This window comes from Sphaeroforma arctica, assembly GCF_001186125.1.
Source record: "Sphaeroforma arctica JP610 unplaced genomic scaffold supercont1.197, whole genome shotgun sequence".
NCBI classification, from domain to species: Eukaryota; class Ichthyosporea; order Ichthyophonida; genus Sphaeroforma; species Sphaeroforma arctica.
Genome location: NW_014040361.1, coordinates 10,936 through 28,247, shown reverse-complemented (window position 1 = coordinate 28,247; position 17,312 = coordinate 10,936). Strand labels below are relative to the sequence as shown.

General features: G+C 41.3%; 5 protein-coding genes across 5 annotated transcripts in view; 2 read left to right on the top strand and 3 right to left on the bottom strand.

Moving 5' to 3' along the window:
* Positions 1-483, bottom strand: part of SARC_03740 (hypothetical protein) — a gene marked incomplete at its 3' end in the record, with an annotated part of 4,109 nt that extends 3,626 nt beyond the window's left edge. The window contains exon 1 of the mRNA XM_014302456.1: positions 173-483. Coding sequence (XP_014157931.1) covers positions 173-296 — 124 coding nt within the window. The 5' untranslated portion in view covers positions 297-483. The remainder of the gene's footprint in view (positions 1-172) is intronic.
* A 5,108-nt stretch (positions 484-5,591) lies between these two features.
* SARC_03739 (hypothetical protein) lies at positions 5,592-6,449 on the top strand. Its single transcript, XM_014302455.1, has one exon. The coding sequence runs from the start codon at positions 5,705-5,707 to the stop codon at positions 6,146-6,148; it is 444 nt and encodes a 147-aa protein (XP_014157930.1). The 5' UTR covers positions 5,592-5,704; the 3' UTR covers positions 6,149-6,449.
* Positions 6,450-7,379: 930 nt separating this feature from the next.
* On the bottom strand, positions 7,380-11,002 carry SARC_03738 (hypothetical protein). Its single transcript, XM_014302454.1, has 5 exons — positions 10,426-11,002; positions 9,392-9,465; positions 8,607-8,782; positions 8,246-8,372; positions 7,380-7,857 (listed from the first exon to the last, which is right to left on the bottom strand). Exons 1-5 carry the CDS (start codon positions 10,635-10,637, stop codon positions 7,454-7,456), a joined length of 993 nt encoding a protein of 330 aa, XP_014157929.1. The 5' UTR covers positions 10,638-11,002; the 3' UTR covers positions 7,380-7,453.
* Positions 11,003-11,376: 374 nt separating this feature from the next.
* SARC_03737 (hypothetical protein) lies at positions 11,377-13,185 on the top strand. Its single transcript, XM_014302453.1, has one exon. The coding sequence runs from the start codon at positions 11,520-11,522 to the stop codon at positions 11,922-11,924; it is 405 nt and encodes a 134-aa protein (XP_014157928.1). The 5' UTR covers positions 11,377-11,519; the 3' UTR covers positions 11,925-13,185.
* Positions 13,186-14,972: 1,787 nt separating this feature from the next.
* SARC_03736 (hypothetical protein) lies at positions 14,973-16,818 on the bottom strand (the record flags this gene model as incomplete). The annotated part of the gene is made up of 4 exons (XM_014302452.1): positions 14,973-15,107; positions 15,925-16,099; positions 16,501-16,721; positions 16,783-16,818. 4 exons carry the CDS (start codon positions 16,816-16,818, stop codon positions 14,979-14,981), a joined length of 561 nt encoding a protein of 186 aa, XP_014157927.1. The 3' UTR covers positions 14,973-14,978.
* Positions 16,819-17,312: the final 494 nt, after the last annotated feature.

Sequence of the window (17,312 nt, the reverse complement as noted above, 5' to 3'; positions counted from 1 at the left end):
ATATATATACACACACACACACACACACACACACATATATATATATAATATTCGAATAGAGTGAAACCATCCAGCGTCAGATAAACGAAACTGTGTAAATATAACGTGCAAGATACCTGTGATAGCAGACTCTACACGTAGAGTAGTACGTATTATCACAATTTACACGCACCGAGTTTATATGACACTTCCGCTGCGACGGCTGGTGGATATCTGCGAACTGCATAGTCTTTGCCTTCGTACACGGTAGTGTATTTCGGCGTCTCCACGTCTACTTTACCTAATACTATTCCCATAGTGGGTGATATTAAAATTATACGGACGTTCAGCACACAGAGGAGCTCAATATGAGAATATACCACCGGTGTGTATATATTTATTTATATAGCTACCGAATGAAACTAAGTCTAAACCACACGGGCCATAGCCCACTAAATACTAGTAGAGAGAGAGAGGCCACAATTGACTGTTGCAGTGTTGTCTATTTGACTGCTGCATAATAAAATAATAAAACACATGCATGTTAAATATAATGCCCAAGTAAAGTAAAAGAACAACCAAAACGCTATACTTTTAAACCCTGAAGATATAGTTCTTACTATTGGCAAAATTTAAAATTTGGAACAGCTCTATATTCGCATTTTTAATAAAAAAGACAAGACTGTAGAGGTTTTAATTTTTATAACACAGAAATGAGACCTTCAATGTTCATTGTTCAGCTTAAAATATATAAATATTGACATACATCGTGTTATTCGAGCTTCTCGAGCTTTACTTTTATAAAAAACATTACAAATTTTAAAATATACATCAGACAGCCTGATACAGGTATTTAAAAAAAAAATTGAGGTATGTACGTAAATACTATGTATTATTTAGCATAAAAAATGACCCAAGCTTTTAGCATAAAATGTTGTTTCTCTGTCAGACTCCCAGACATTTAGTCCGATGGCGATCGGCGACGGATCAGGTGATAAGGCATATTAAACTATAAATACACTTCGCTCAACTATAGAGGGTCAAGAACTCGGATGATATTTTATAATTTATTATTTTCTCATACTCTGTGTCTCCTGTGAGTACTGCCTACAGTTCTACACATACCCAGAGAGTGAAGAGAGAGGCCTACTAGTGAACGGGAGAAAGAGAGTGATCAATTTAAAATTACAGCAATGTCTTATTAATATCTAGCCATGGCCCACCAGAGGGATAGAGATTAAGAAGATGTAGGCAGTCTGGTTTCTAAGTCAAACCCGACTTTGTCAGGCTTCGAACCCTCAGAAATTTCCGGGAAATTTGATTGAATATTTTCTTTTTGTTTTGTACTGTTTGGATCTGTAGAACCATGCATCTATCTACTTTGTCGACTTACCGAGTGGTGCGAAGTGATGGGATCTTAGCAGATTTTTGACAATGTATACTAATACCATATACACATGATATTAGGGTTTAAAGTTTAGAAAGCGTGGTTCTCGCTCTATATATGAATATGTGTGGACATCTGTTACCTTTTTAAATGGTATATACACATAGACGGATATTTATAATATACTGCACTCTGGGGACTACTTGACAACTTGGCTTAGCATTGCTCCCCGCCAAGGCGAAGTGAGCTGAGATCAGCTATCGGTAGTGACCCTTTTTTTTCTTCGGTATTTCAGTTTGTTAGTGTTGTTTATTCTAACTCTTGGAAACTATTTATTTATATCAGGGGGTATTTTTTAAAACAAACGTACTATAAAATGTAAAATTGACGAGTCTATGTCTAATTCAAATAAAAAGCTTTGTTTGTCTACGTTTTCTATTTCTATAAATCTAATCTCTAGACTCACTAGAGCAGCCCAAATTCCAAACATCAACGCAAGCTACACAAGTCAACAACCTTATCTCGATCACTCCCCGAGACGATTTGATAGATAGTCACCGCGTGCGGTATTAGCCATTAAATGGAATAAAAACCACGGATTATCTGTATACTAAAGGTATCTTAAGTACGATGTATATACAAAATATGTAAATGTATATACACAAACATAAAATCACAAGTTACAAACATATCAGCCTTTCTTTGTATGGAAGACAACCCAATATGTACATAGAACTCTAATCTCTTGTAGGATATTATAGAGCGCCCGGGCTATGCACGATGCAGAATAAAAAAAATCACAAATCAAAAAATCACACACAGGCACAAGACTATATAGACCCTTTAGAGACACTGTGAGTAGCGAGAAACAAGTTCACAACTTGAACTTTGAAGTGAGCTGCCTTTTTTAAATTTTAAATAAATGTCTTGAACTCGCAGACTTTGTCTATACGACACCCGTCACTATAAAACTATTAACGCCCGAGCCCTAGTATTCCTATGGATTTAGATTGTAGTAAATATGTACATATATGAAGTTATTTTAAAAACCCGAATGATTTTGTTTTGAATTTATGTTCTAAAAAAAACTGGTTAATGAAATCACAGAACGGGACAAACCCAAATTCAACATCGTTGGACTACAGACAGTCTACAGTGTAAATGTGCAATTGTAAATTTTTAAAAATAATTTTACATAGCCTTCTTTTCTTCTTGCGTGTATAATTTTTAGAAGGCTATGAAACGATTTTTTAATATTAATATTCAGAAGTATGGATCCACGTCTGAACGAATTCACGCTCACAGGTTTAACAGAACATTGGCTCTCTAGTCTGAGGCGTTGTGTGTATTCTATTTCAGGCACTAGGTGTAGATAATGTACCGAGAGCTGATACTTGACTGTTGTATCGGCAAAGATATTGCATGCCAAGTGTACACGAATAATAGTTCGGTACTTGGTCCAAAGTCGCCTTTTGTCAAAAGTATCGAAACTACCTTTGCGTATGGTCCGGATGCGGTTTAGGACACGGCTCGTGTGTTAATAGTTTTATAGTGACGGGTGTCGTATATTCAGACAAAGTCAGTCTATTTATATTTATTAATTTTTATTTTTATTAACACTGGCGTTTAAAAATAAAATAAAAATAAAAATAAAAAAGGAAGAAAGAACAAAAATATGGCTGGTCGCCTGATCGCCTGATCGCCTGATCGCCTGATCGCCTGATCGCCTGATCGCCTGATCGCCTGATCGCCTGATCGCCTGATCGCCTGATCGCCTGATCGCCTGATCGCCTGATCGCCTGATCGGCATTTTAGATTTTGTTTTGTAAAGAAAAACAATTTAGATAATGTCTTTATGCGGCACTGGAGAATAAAATTATTAACCACCTCAGGCCTAGTTTCCTACCAGTCTCATACTTGTACTTTTTCGAGATTAATTTGCTTAAAAATGTAGGTGTATTTAAAATGGATGTGTTTGTTTTCTGCCGGTTTGTTTGTTATCTGTCGGCTGAAAGCGCTCGAGTTAAATGTTAGATATTGTAGCGCGGATATAACCCATTGTTGCACTTATGTTAGGTCCTTGTCGGTCTTAAGGGCTTGACATACGTTAGCAGTTAGACACACGTATATAGGCGTCCTCTGTCTTAGCTATTGCTTCGGATTCGCCCAAGGTTTTACAGTTGACACTATTCGTGTCTAACATACGTCGACCTCTCCTCTGAGACCGACAAAGAACTAATACAACAAGTGCAATAAATGGGCTAAAATCGCGCTAATTACATCTTAAAAGCAAAGTAAACTCGAAAAAGTAAGAATGAGACTGGTAGGAAACTTGGCCTGAGGTAGTTAAAAATTTTATTGTCACCAGTGCCGTATAAAGACATTCCCTTCTCAGCAGCTATGTGTTTGAAAATAGAGCCTGTCATTTTTAGACGACGATTATTTTCAAAAACACACATCAACATCAACTTTAAAAAAATTTCTTCAGTCGTATTCGATTTCTCAAACGTAATTTTTATTGGCCAAACACATTTTACATTTTCGATTTCAAATGTTCAGGCCATTCTATTGGCTGTTGGATTGTTACACAGGTTTAAAATATAACAGAGTACGACTGAGTACTGGCGAGTGACGACTGGTTAGTGGTTACTGCCTCACTAGTCACTGGCGAGTCTGAGTGGACAAGTGACGACACAAAAACAGTTCCATAGTCATACAAATATTTACGTACATACAGCCTGACAGGTATTACATTTTTCATTTTTTTTAAATTTCAAATAAATACATTGAATGGAAATTTGGAATCAGATCTGGATAGTGGATATGTGGATATGTATTTAGTGGATTTGTACATATTGATATGAGTGATATGACTATGCAATTTTTTTGGTCAAAAATACTTTATTGATGCTCTCATCAGTGAATTCAGGATACGTCACGACACTATGTACAAAATAGAATGAGTAATTTGGAGCCTTTATGATATTTTTAGGCTTTTTTAATAGCTATGTAACAGTAGGTAAATATGTATGTGTGTACGACTGTACATACTATGTCCTATGTACTAAAATATTTTTTTGGTCACGGCCGGACGGCCCTCACACTCTCAATAGAATTGTTTTTTTAAAACAAAACATAAGAGAGAGAGCGTCACGACTCAGGAGAGCTACTTAGCAGGGGACGTTGACAAAATCATTTGTGGGGTTTTGAAGAAAAAAAACCGTGTTCAAACTCTATTTGATTTTGCTTTTTAAAAATAAAAAACATAATGGTACCAGGAATGTGGTGTTTTTGAGAATATAACAAACCCAATTTGTTTTTTTAATCGGTTTCCAATAGCAACGATATATTATTTAAAAAAAATTAAATATATATATATATATATATATAATTTGCTCTTTTTTAGTTTCGGTATTTTCTGAGATGGGTCAGTTTTTTATTAAAAAAACTGTAACTTTGGTTGCTTTTGGCTTTTGGCTTTTGGCTTTTAGTTTGATATAGAAACAACTTTGGTATGTTTAAAATAACAACAGACCAATCGCTCCATGGTTTTGGCCTCTGGGGATGCTAGCATCTCGTGGCAGCGTGCTGGGGACTCGGGAGTGGGAGTGGCTGGCCGGTTGGCCCTGGGTAGTGGGTACTGGGTACCAATCTAGCTCTGGGTCAGCACTCAGCAGTCAGCACTATGCGGCCCCCTGTGTGGCGTGTGAAGACTCACGAGTCTCAGAGTCTCAGACTGTGGACTGCGGAGTGCAGAGTGCAGACTGCAGAGTGAGCAGACTGCACAGAGTGCACTGCCGTCTGCCTCCTACCAGCAGTTAGAGACTCACTCTACTCTAGTCTCTACTAGAGTAGTAGAGACCCAGGTTGTCGTCTATGAGACTGCGAGACTGCGAGTCTGCGATACATATGAGGGTATGAAAGTCTGAAACTTGAAATTCAACTCTTGAGACTGAATGTTGCAAACTGCAAAGCTTCTTGTATTTACATTTGAACTCGCAACAAGTATTTTATTAGTACTGTTAGAGAGATTCGAAACTCGAGTCAAGACTCGAAGACCGACCCACGTACAGTCTTCGTTGGTACTTGGTACAATATATACAGAATCATTATAGTATAAAACAACCGTATTGAGCGCGTAGTGGTTCCAATATATCCTGCTCACGGTCCGCGGACGTATGTCGTTGAATACACAATCGTACTTTTAAAGTTAATGTATACATATGGTTGACAGTATAATACTCACAATCTTGCATCGAAGGCATCCCTTCACCACGAAATAGGATCAAGCATAGAATTCCCGATCGAACTCTGAACGATAACAAATACAATATACACATGATGTACAAATCCTTACCTCTTGTTCTTTTGCTGACGAGCATACTGAACTATAATACACACGCTGTGTCAATTTCGGGCGAGATTTTTATAGCAGCCAATGCTAATAAGAATCGATTCGATGTCGAAAATCCAAGATCGATGGACAGGGTGGAATCAGGTCTATCAATAGTTCAGCCCAACACTCCGAAGATTGTTAACAGCGATCGACATGCGAGGAGTTCTGATTCGAATTGGCGCTCGGAGTCAATGGGCGGTAGTAGTAAGAGAATTGATAGGCGTGGTAAGCTGCAGCATATGGAGATGAATAGGCAGCAAGTGCTAACACCGGCCATGGAGCAAGTGAAAAGTAATTATGTGCTGCGAATGGGTGACCGCTTCAGCAGTCAGCCTATAGCTGGCCTCATCAAAGAGTCCACATCATCGCACAACGGATACGACTGAACAAGTATGACTGTCGCGAGACAAAGCAAATATAACGGAAGAACAAAGAAGAACACGGGAAGATCATCACCAAGACAAGAATCTACGGACGACGCCAAACACACACGTAGGTGTCGTTAAGCTGTACTGTGCCGAATTCCCAAGTTAAGAAACAACGATATAAGAGCGGGTAGATGTAGGGTAGCAGATAAGACTCAAACAGGAAGTTCAATCCACTCTGTATAAATCGCTTACTCCCCAGGACTTTGGTGAGTATCTCAGGCCGCTCGATTGTATCCCTTATAACCCCATAAACCAGCGCACAGTGTTTTGGAGTGTAATCAATTGATCTGATTACAAGTTGTGTATATTGCATAAATTGATACAACAGCCTGTATACGGCCCATATTTCAGCAATTATTAAAAGGTATTGATCGTGGTTCTCTCAGTATAGATCGCCTGGTTTCGTATTTGTTGAGAGACCTGATAGAATGCTTCTTGTTCATCGACGACGTGAAGCGCTACAGGCAAAATTTCTTTTATAGCTCGTGATATGAATCTAGTTCGGTGACGGAGTACGATATAATCTATCTGTTGCTTTTGAAACAAATTTCTCGTCTTTTCTTGGCCCTTGCCTGGTTCGGAAGGTCATGACAATTTTTCTTCTTGTAAGCTGTTTTTATATATTTAAAAAAAATGAATGTGTATTAGTTGGGTATTCAATTACACTTTTGCGCACTGGCTCGGTGAGCATAGTTGATGATTAAGCCAGGCAGAGTAGACCATGCGCTACCCCACGAGCACAACTGTGTTGGTGATTCAATAGTTTAAATAGCAGGGCAACAGTGATCATATGTATTATATTCACACATGTTTTTAACTTCGCAGCTACGATTCACCGTGATGCTTAATTTACACAATCACAGCGACAGTTAACAAGTTTCGTTGTGAATACCCTCGCCCTTTGCTTCATCATTTGCTTGCCAAAGGCATCTAAGGGTACATGCAAATTGGATATCAGCACGAATACTTAAACTTTTCGATAGTCAACTGACGGTGCATTTTACTAGTGAGCGCGCCAGCGCAGTAGTAAACGATGATCATTTGGTTGTGGCCTGTATTCCCATCGCCGGTGTCGGAGCTGCATGCATACTGCAGCCGCACTTGAAATATGCAGTGGCAGCGAAAACAAACCCTCAATCTCAGCTCGCTGGAACACAGCACACAGCAATTTAATAAACAGCGGTCCCAATCGGTCCTATATCTGTTTTATTTCTGTCCTATTTAAGTCCTAAATCTAGCATCTATTTACAAGTTGATTATGCCTCAAATATTACGCTGATATATCCACTCCTTGCCCATGGTCATGCGATGTCTCGCACCCACCACACCGTCGAAAGGGGTAAAGTGCTCATCTCCATGCCACAGTAGCACCACTTGGTCCTTCTTTAGTCCCTCCCCGTGCCCCGCCTGTCCGTTTTCTTCTCCAGGGACACCCGACTGCACCTGCACCTGCACCCGAGAAAACTGGGTCTCGTAGTGCTCGGGGGTGCGCTGTCGTACCGCGTCCATGGCTTCACGCACTGTGTGCCATTGGCTCATGTCCAGCAGACTGACGTATGTGGGCGGTGCTAGTTCTATCTCACCTCTGTTGCGTTTGTCTATGGCTCCCTGCGGTGACATCCACGCATACTCCAAGATCTCTCCATCGTCTATTGTTACTTCACAATCTGGTTGATGGGTTGCACACAGCAGGTGTAAGAATGAAAGCGTGCAAGAGAGAGTATGTGAATTAAACAGAAGGATGAGAGAGAGAGAGAGAGTATGTGTATATGGAAAGGACGATGAACGATCGCGCGTGAATGCGTGCTAATCTGATTCAATCGATATGCGACTTTCACGTACACACACGCATACAAACGCGCGCGCACACAGACACAATATATATATATACATACATATATATATATATATTCGCACACACACACACACACACACACACACACACAGAGTGACATATACACTGTCACACACACACACACACATACACACACGGACACGCACACACATAGGTGTACAATGCACATACACACAAACGCACTCTCGGAGGACAGTTACCTTTCGGAGCAGGAGCCAACAGGAACCATGTCAGGTACACTCTGGGCAGCACTTTGTTGGGCGGTCGCCAGTGTGCAAACGGGAGCATGAGATCAATGTCCACTTTCAGCCCAGTTTCTTCTTCTGTCTGAAAGGTACAGGGCACCAATGTAGTAGGGTTCTAGGGTTAGGGTTTATATAGATGACAGTGATATAATAGTTCCTATACTCAAAGAATTACGCATTGGGTTGGTGCAGACAACAGTGATACCATCACCATTACCCCACTACACTATACATATACCTACATCACCCACCCAGCCATCCACAAATTATACAGACAACGTACCTACACTATGCCTAACTCCCTTAAACTACCCACCTCTCTCGCAGCCGCTCGACGGGCTGCGGTTATATCGTCGTGCGGCTGTAGACCTATGCGATCGTCGTCGTCCACCTTGCCTCCTGGATAGACCCACATCCCGCCAAATGTGATCTTTGCGTTTTTGCGCAGCAGCAACGTCTCGAGGCCATCTGCGCCGTCTCTGATGAGCAGCACTGTGTTTAGGTTTAGGGTTTAGGGTTTGAGGGGTGTAGTTGTCCATAGTGCCAGAAATTCGATGGATTATCAGGTTGAACAAAGGGTGTTTGTGGTATTGTATCCCAACTACCGCGGCTGAAAGCACTGAGATTGCACACAGCCGTAACATATCTACTATACCAGCTCAAGGACCGAAGGCCAGGTGTTGTAAGTTTAGGGTTTAGGGTGTTCTCTGCTATGTGTGTTGCATGATGCCTATACAGACACTGTGTGTGTGCAGATATGTCCTTATTCACACGGTTGTTTCTATCGCAGTAAGTGTGGAAAAGGGCAATTGCATCGTAATATGCTTTAATAAACTCTGAACGGCTGTCGTAATCAATCACGATGATATTAACATATTATACACAAGATAGTGATATGAACACACGAGAGCTATATGAACACACGAGAGTGATATGAACACACGAGAGTGATATGAACACACGAGAGTGATATGAACGCATGAGAGTGATATGAACACATGAGAGTGATATGAACATATGAGAGTGATATGAACACAAGTCACACTCAGACGAACGTTTCGGGACAGAGTATCCCGACTAAGGACAACCGACACAACTCACCCGTTGCTGCGGAAATAGCCGCGGTGTCATTGTGGTGCGAATGTTCTTTCCAGTTCTCGGGTGAATTCACATGACTGTAAAGCCAAAGAGAAGGTATAAATGCACAGATGTACAACAATGATATCAGTACATAAATGTACATCAATGATATAATAATTAAATGTACATCAATAATATAAATACACAAATGTACATCGATGATATCAGTACATAAATGTACATCAATAATATCAGTAGTACACAGTTGATTGTGAACTTTCACTGACTCTCCAGCGTGAAAGAGGGAATTGTTCGAGTGTGACTGTACTGTTATGGAAGTCACATACAGTAATAGTGTGATGGAGATTTGGAGCAAATTGGACAGATGCAGTTACTCTGCAAAAACGCCCACTTCACCCTTCCCCCCGTCCTCGTTAACAATACACAAATATATATATACACACACACATATATATATATGTATACACACACACACACACACACACACATATATATATATATATAAATATATATATATATATATATATATATATATATATATATATATATATATATATATATATATACTTACATACATACATACACACACACACACACACACATATATATATATATATATATATATATATATTGGTAGGTAAACAATTCGCTCCTTAGGCTTGGAAGGTACCCTTTACACAACTGCATTAGACGCATCACACACAACATGTATTCATAAATTACTTCTCATTGTAGCAGTGTTTGGCGTTTATTCATGTAGGTATATATGGCCTGGCTAATGTTTTTGCCAAAGGTATCCTCGTACACGCATGAGCGTATGTGTCAGATGCAAAGCACTAAAAAAACAGATGGTACTCTAACATATATCACTCAATGAGTATGAGCGTTATATCAAGCTCCCCATTTCCAGAATGGGATTCGGTCACGAACATTGCTACATGCTGATGAGTATGCTTTGAGGCCAATCTATTTTGTGCCACCCGAACCATTGCACCACTGCACACGCCATGAAGCACACACCAAGAAGCACACACCTTCGTCTGAAGTATCTCAGGGGCGACAGCCTCTGCAAACTAGCAGACGCTCTACTATCTATGGATCTACTACCTAAGCTTATATTAGTATTACACATACTCGGCCTGAGCGTTGAGCAGTGTCTGGTGGTCCTCATATACTTTGCAGTGTACCGGATAGATGGGATGTGAGGTTGCATCAGCCCAACTGAATATTGGCTATACGCCAACATAATGAGGTTAAATAACTTAACTCAGTGTGAGAGATTGTATATGTCTGTGAGATTAGGTACAGACAAGTATAACATATCCAGGAAAACGCCAATATAAAAGCAAGCTTATATTATATATACGTACTTCAAGAATTTTTTTTTCATTATATATAAAGTACATCAAGGAAAACGCCAATCTAAAAGCAAGCCTATATTATATATATGTGCGTGATTGAAATGTCGTGCATACACGCGTGGGCATGTTTCTGAGCGAGGATTGTGTATTCAAGTGTTTATTCGTTACATGGGAATGTATGTATTGTGCATGCACCTTGTGTGGCGCGTGTCTGCTCGTGCTGACTTGCCTGCGGTTCTGAGAGTCTGCATATTTACACAGAAATACAGAATATCTTATGAATCTATTCATCTATTTATTGCCCTTTGGGGATCGAGGACGTTGCAAAGTACCGTACTTCTTTATATACAGCTTTAGGGTTATGTCAAATAAGTGAGTATAGGCTTTTACTATTTTAGTTGGGGTTTGTGTATTATTTAATTTTTAAAGGGCTATAGTTTGTGTGGTCGAATTTTGATTACGCCGCAGATGATAAAAGTCAGCACCAACACACCAATGAAATCATTAGAATGAGGGGTACGACTGCGCATGAATATCATTACATTCCTGTGAATTACATTAAAGTGTTAGCTTGTATTTAATGTAAATATTCACTCTGTATAGTTCAGCAAGTTTTAGCAACTATGAGAATATCGTATGTACTGTAGAATTGATACCTGATCGACGGGATGTCTCCACCAGATATTTAAAACAGCATGCTGTGGTCATAGTGGGCACATTTGTAGGCCTCACCATTCAAAGACTATTTGTAATAGACATATGCAAAAATGTTGAACACACTCTGTGTCATTGCCCTAGCACTGGTCGCCATGCCTATGGCCGAAGCCAAGAAAGACATCAATAGTCGAAAGTGGAAAAATCGGTTGTTGGTCGCCTCTGTCAGTGACACAGAGAGCGATCTATACGAAACTACAAAATCATTCGTAGAAGATAATGAATGCGATATGGCCGATAGAAGTATGAAGACCATCTACTTTGTGGACGGCCAGAACAATCTGTATGATACACCCGGCTTTGTGAACGGCGAGGGCTTGTGGCTGGTGGGGTTCGATGGGGGAAAGAAGAAGTCATCCGATGATGCTGAGTTGTTAGACGAATTGTTTGATCTTATTGATGCGATGCCCATGCGCAAAGATCAATTGAGAGCCCGTGACAACAAGGCAGTCTGCTAAACTTTTGATGATATGCTCCGGTCTACCTTCGTTTTAAAATGAAATCATCGGTGATATTTTCGATAAGTTGGGGTCAGCATCAAAAATCAGTTGAACAAGTTAATAATATTCTTTAACATCAACCCGAACGCATATTTAGTTCAAATGTATCGAGTACATGATGGGCCGGTGCGCGAACTACGTTTCGGATGTTTAAACACGAGGAGAAGTTTAGAACCGAGTGGGTGAATGTGCTCTAGATGATCTTGTCTTTTACTTCGGCATCGAATGATCCTCAGAATACGCACCACGGGTTGCAGAGTTTAACCTATATTTAGGTTGTAGTTTAATATATGTATATAATTCCGGGTGTTCGTGCCCTTACCACAGTAAAAAAACCCGCTGTGAAATATATATTGTATGTTATATAACTACTTTGTGACATTTCTTCGGGATCACTATTGTCGTCGCATGAACAGCTTATAGTGGGCAACAGTAGTGCCATGAGTTCTCCTTTTTGGTCCACGCGACTATTCTGGAACATATGTGGGACTGCGAGGTTGGTAATAGGGCACCTGATTGCTCGTGTAAGAATGGGATTCTCAGTCAGAAATGCGAGGTTCAGGTCGCCGTAGGCTTGATTGAATAACTCCGAATGTATGCGGTAGTGTGGATCTGTAGACAACATATTAGTTCGACCAAAGCTGATTTGTAACTAAAAGATTACAGAACATTGCACAGTTCATATGTATTTCAATAGTCCTTTATTTCGCGTTCCATCTCTCCATCTGGCGTATACTTTTCTTCTTCTACAATATGCCTTGATTCACTTGGTGAGATGTGCACCCCACCACATGTGTGAGTCACACGGTCAGCTCGTTGTGGTGAGAACGGCGCACCGTGCCATCCTACTATCCCGTCTCTTAGGGCTTTGCAGTCGTAACTCATTCAATAAACATGCTGCACCAGTAAGGCGCCACCACCGTTCGTCATTTCATTTCAAGACACATAAGATTAAGTCCCTCCCTTCTGGTAGGAGATTTTCTCAACTTGATCGCATCGGCAGAAGTCCATAAGTCACAGTTGCTTTTCATAGTGCGCAATCCATCGTGCTGTTCCGTCGCACCGGCACACACATCCGATGCCGTATGCTGATGGTGTGCCGAATCTGTGTTGCTGTGGTTCTCTGATCGCCCGTTGTCGCTTGTAGGTCGTTGTAGGAAGATGTTTGGGACCCCCCGGGCTGTAATGTTGTTGTCGGAGTTGCAACGGTGTACGCATGGAGCCGTCATCTTGAATGCCTGAACATGTCTTCTCAGGTATTATGTATGCCTATAGTAATGTTTGGTTTGATCTATATGTAAACGTACGTATATAGTAATGTGCACGCATGAACGCATAAGGGCCAAGCCACACACGGTGTGGCAATAGTCGGAATGCTCACTTGAGATTTCATGAGATTCACATTTTGAGATCTCAATACCACAGATTAGTCGAGGTATTTGCAATCGCTTTGAGACTGTTCACGATATGCGCGATAGTCATTTCATTTTATTTTACGTGTTCCCGAATTTTTGAAATGGCAGAAAATATTGAATATTTTGAAATCTGTGTATCTCGAATGGCTACGCGTCACGAGAAGACGGGACTCGCACCGCTACCATAAAGTTTGAATTGTTTATTGAATTCTGTTTCATTTATTGGAGCTTAGACCTTATAATTTGAATGCTGGAGTCTGGAACTGGAACCCGAAACCTGAACGAGAAATCCTAACCAGTTTGAGGAACAAGATCTGTGCATCTCTATTGTTTAAATCTGTGTGATCGTTATATGACAATCCAATCACATGAGCGCGTTGAGATCTGTGGTATTTCGTAAGATAGCGTTTCATGTTATTAGCTTTTAAAAGATATACTCACAGCAGATGAAACCCCAAAAACCCTTAAACACGAGCAAACTAAAATATGAGCGTCTGTGTTGTGGTACTGCTGGTGGATGCATCCCCGTCATCTGTCAGTTCGAATAAGTCCAGAAATATTCATTGTCCAAGGAATACGAAGTCTTGCCGCACAATACAACTGTCTCACACTGTAATAAGCTCTTAAATATCAGGGAGTGAGATCCGCAGAAAGCAGGTTACCATAACATATGGCAGCGTGAGACTCGCAGGGTTGGGTTGCTATTTGGCAGCCGGCAGCCGGACATTAGCTTAAGGACTAGTCCATTTGTGATTTGAATAGTCCTTCGTACGTAGCACAAATGACTAGTCCATTAGTGATTTGAATAGTCCTTCGTACGTAGCGCAAATCACTCGTCTATTTGACTAGCCCTATGACTAGTCCATTTGACTGGTCCATTTGACTAACCCTATGACTAGTCCATTTGACAGGTCCATTTGACTAGCCCTATGACTAGTCCACATTTGACTAACCCTATGACTAGTCCATTTGACAGGTCCATTTGACTAGCCCTATGACTAGTCCATTTGACTGTTCCATTTGACTAGCCCTATGACTAGTCCATTTGACTGGTCCATTTGACTAGCCCTATGACTAGTCCATTTGACTGTTCCATTTGACTAGCCCTATGACTAGTCCATTTGACTGGTCCATTTGACTAGCCCTATGACTAGTCCATTTGACTAACCCTATGACTAGCCCTATGACTAGTCCATTTGACTAGTCCCTCTCCTTTATATGTATGCCATAATACATCCTTTTGGGATTAAAAACCTTCAAAACCCATCCCGTGCCTTGGCCGCAACAAATGAATAGGCGTATATGCGTGTCGCACGCTTTCTAAAACTCGTCAAATTGTGTTTGGTTAGGTGTATTCATTCTTGTTTGAAATTGTACTATTTTCTATAAATGCTATTTCCAACTGCGGTGTGTATGTGTGCACTACTAAACCCTAAACCCTATCGATGGGCGCAGTACGAGGCCAGTTAAGAATTACACGGTTGACAATGTTATGTGTATGTAGCAGCACTATATCCAGAACAAGGGTTTCTAGAGTTACACCCGAACCCTATACAACGAAAAATCCAAGACAAATGGGTGAAGTACTGTTGTTCGTTTATTTCAGCGGTTGTTGGTGGCCAATCCACGTGACTGCGTCATGTAGTGGTATCGTTGTCTGTTCACTTGTGCGTAGATCCTTGATGCATACGGACGATCCTTCTACCTCGTCTTTCCCAATCAGTAGCTGTAGGATTGTCGTATTTAGGTTCAATACATTGGCTATATTGGAATAGAAATGAATGCAAACTGACGCAATTCGGCGCAAGTAAAGAGACAAGCCGAATATATATATATATATATATATAAATCTATATCTATATCTATGTATATAAGAAAAAAAAGTGCCATGGAGTTAATATACTATGCGGTATTTGCATCCACCTTGGCTGTACTTTGAACAGGACAATACATGATATGCGCATCTGCAATCATCCGGGTGTACTACCAATAGCATTGTGTCGATTGTATTCGAGTGTTGCTTTCCCCCTCGTCAAACAACCCTCGCAAAGGCATGACCATTAGGCGTATCATTTGTCACGCCACCACAGCAAGGGCCACTACAATCACACTTCGTTGTACTAGTTGAGTCTGGTATTAGAATAATACGAATCCACTATCACAAAGAAGCAATCGCACGCACAATGGCACGGAGAGATATTAACACTTCCACACCAATACATGCTGTCAGGAGGGTTTAGTCATTACACATAGGCCTACCATTTATTGTCAGCTAGCCTTGAGCTGTTTGCTGTAGCTCGTGCATGGATTGAAGACAGACATACATTCACACTACCACACCAATACATGCTGTCAGGACAGACATACATTCGCACTTGCTGTCAGGAAAGACATACATTCACACTACCACACCAATGCATGATGTCAGGACAGACATACATACACACTACCACACCAATACATGCTGTCAGGACAGACATACATTCACACTACCACACCAATACATGCTGTCAGGAGGGATTAGTCAATACAAATAGACCTACCGCATACTGACAGCCTGCCGTGTCCGCTGCCCCGAGCTGTTTGTAGTGGCTCTTGCTTGGATTGAAGACAGTTCGGTAACCCGCAGCGCGCAGTGTTTGGGTCAGTCGCAGACAGTGCACGTGCGATGCAGCACCGTCCAATGAGCACACGGCCACTTCACTGGTGCGCATCAGCCTGTGGAGACGGTTAAGGGTTGAAGTTTTGGGGTTTAGGGCGTTAGGGGATACTTTTTTTAGGGTGTACTGATTTAGGGTTTAGAGTTTTAGTGGTTTAGTGCTCAGACCTCTGGTGGGGATCAGTCTGTGCAAAGATAGGCGATATATGGCGTATGCGTAGGCAAGCACGGGAGAAATAGCCTCTCCATTGGGTATGAGGAATCACTATGTAGCAGTTTCATTCCTGCGTTTATGTAGCCATATATAACAGGGTCTCCATGAAAACCAGTAAACAGACTAGATAATAAGCACACTGGTATACAAGTGCACTACTATATACATACATTGATATGTAGGTACATTCCTCACTACCAACCTCAACCGACACTGTCCTATACCCACCCCTCAGCCCCCACATACCCGTTGTCCTGCACATAGTTGGGATGCACTTCGTCAATCAGTATCTGCAAGCGCTCTACTCCGCCCGCCCAGCCCACCCCAGAGATATCCGTTCCCCCCAACTCACGCACCAGGTCACTATAGCGACCACCCGCCAACACAGTCGTCTGCGAACCTGTGGCCACACCAGACACATGGGATAACAAAGAGAAGGGGCAGTGGGTGTGAATCAGTCGAGCCAACTGTACAGCCACAGCAAGCAAACACACAAGAGAGACTAATAACGGGACAATCTGCTCACACCAGGTAGGTAGGTGTACCGAACTTCACCCAACCCATCGGAGGGACGAACGTATAAGCATACACTCACACGTGCTTACTGTGGCAGATACATGCGTGTATGGATCATGTCTGAGAACGTTCACCCCAGAGAGTTGTTCGTTGAGGGGTAGATGATAAACTTCTAAACCCTAAACCTAGCAAGACAACACAAAAAGACCAACAGTTCCAAGGTGCATCTGTTTGTGAATGTAAATAGTCTCATGGTCATCCAGTATTCCTGCTATATGTGCTGCTATGCTAGACAGTAGACGGAATGAGAGAGTGAGAGAGATGCGATGTGTGTGGACTGTTGTTTGTTGCGATGTGTGTGGACTGTTGTTTGTTGCGATGTGTGTGGACTGTTGTTTATTGCGATGTGTGTGGACTGTTGTTTGTTGCGATGTGTGGACTGTTGTTTATTGCGATGTGTGTGGACTGTTGTATATTACGATGTGTGTGGACTGTTGTTTATTGCGATGTGTGTGGACTGTTGTTTGTTGCGATGTGTGCAC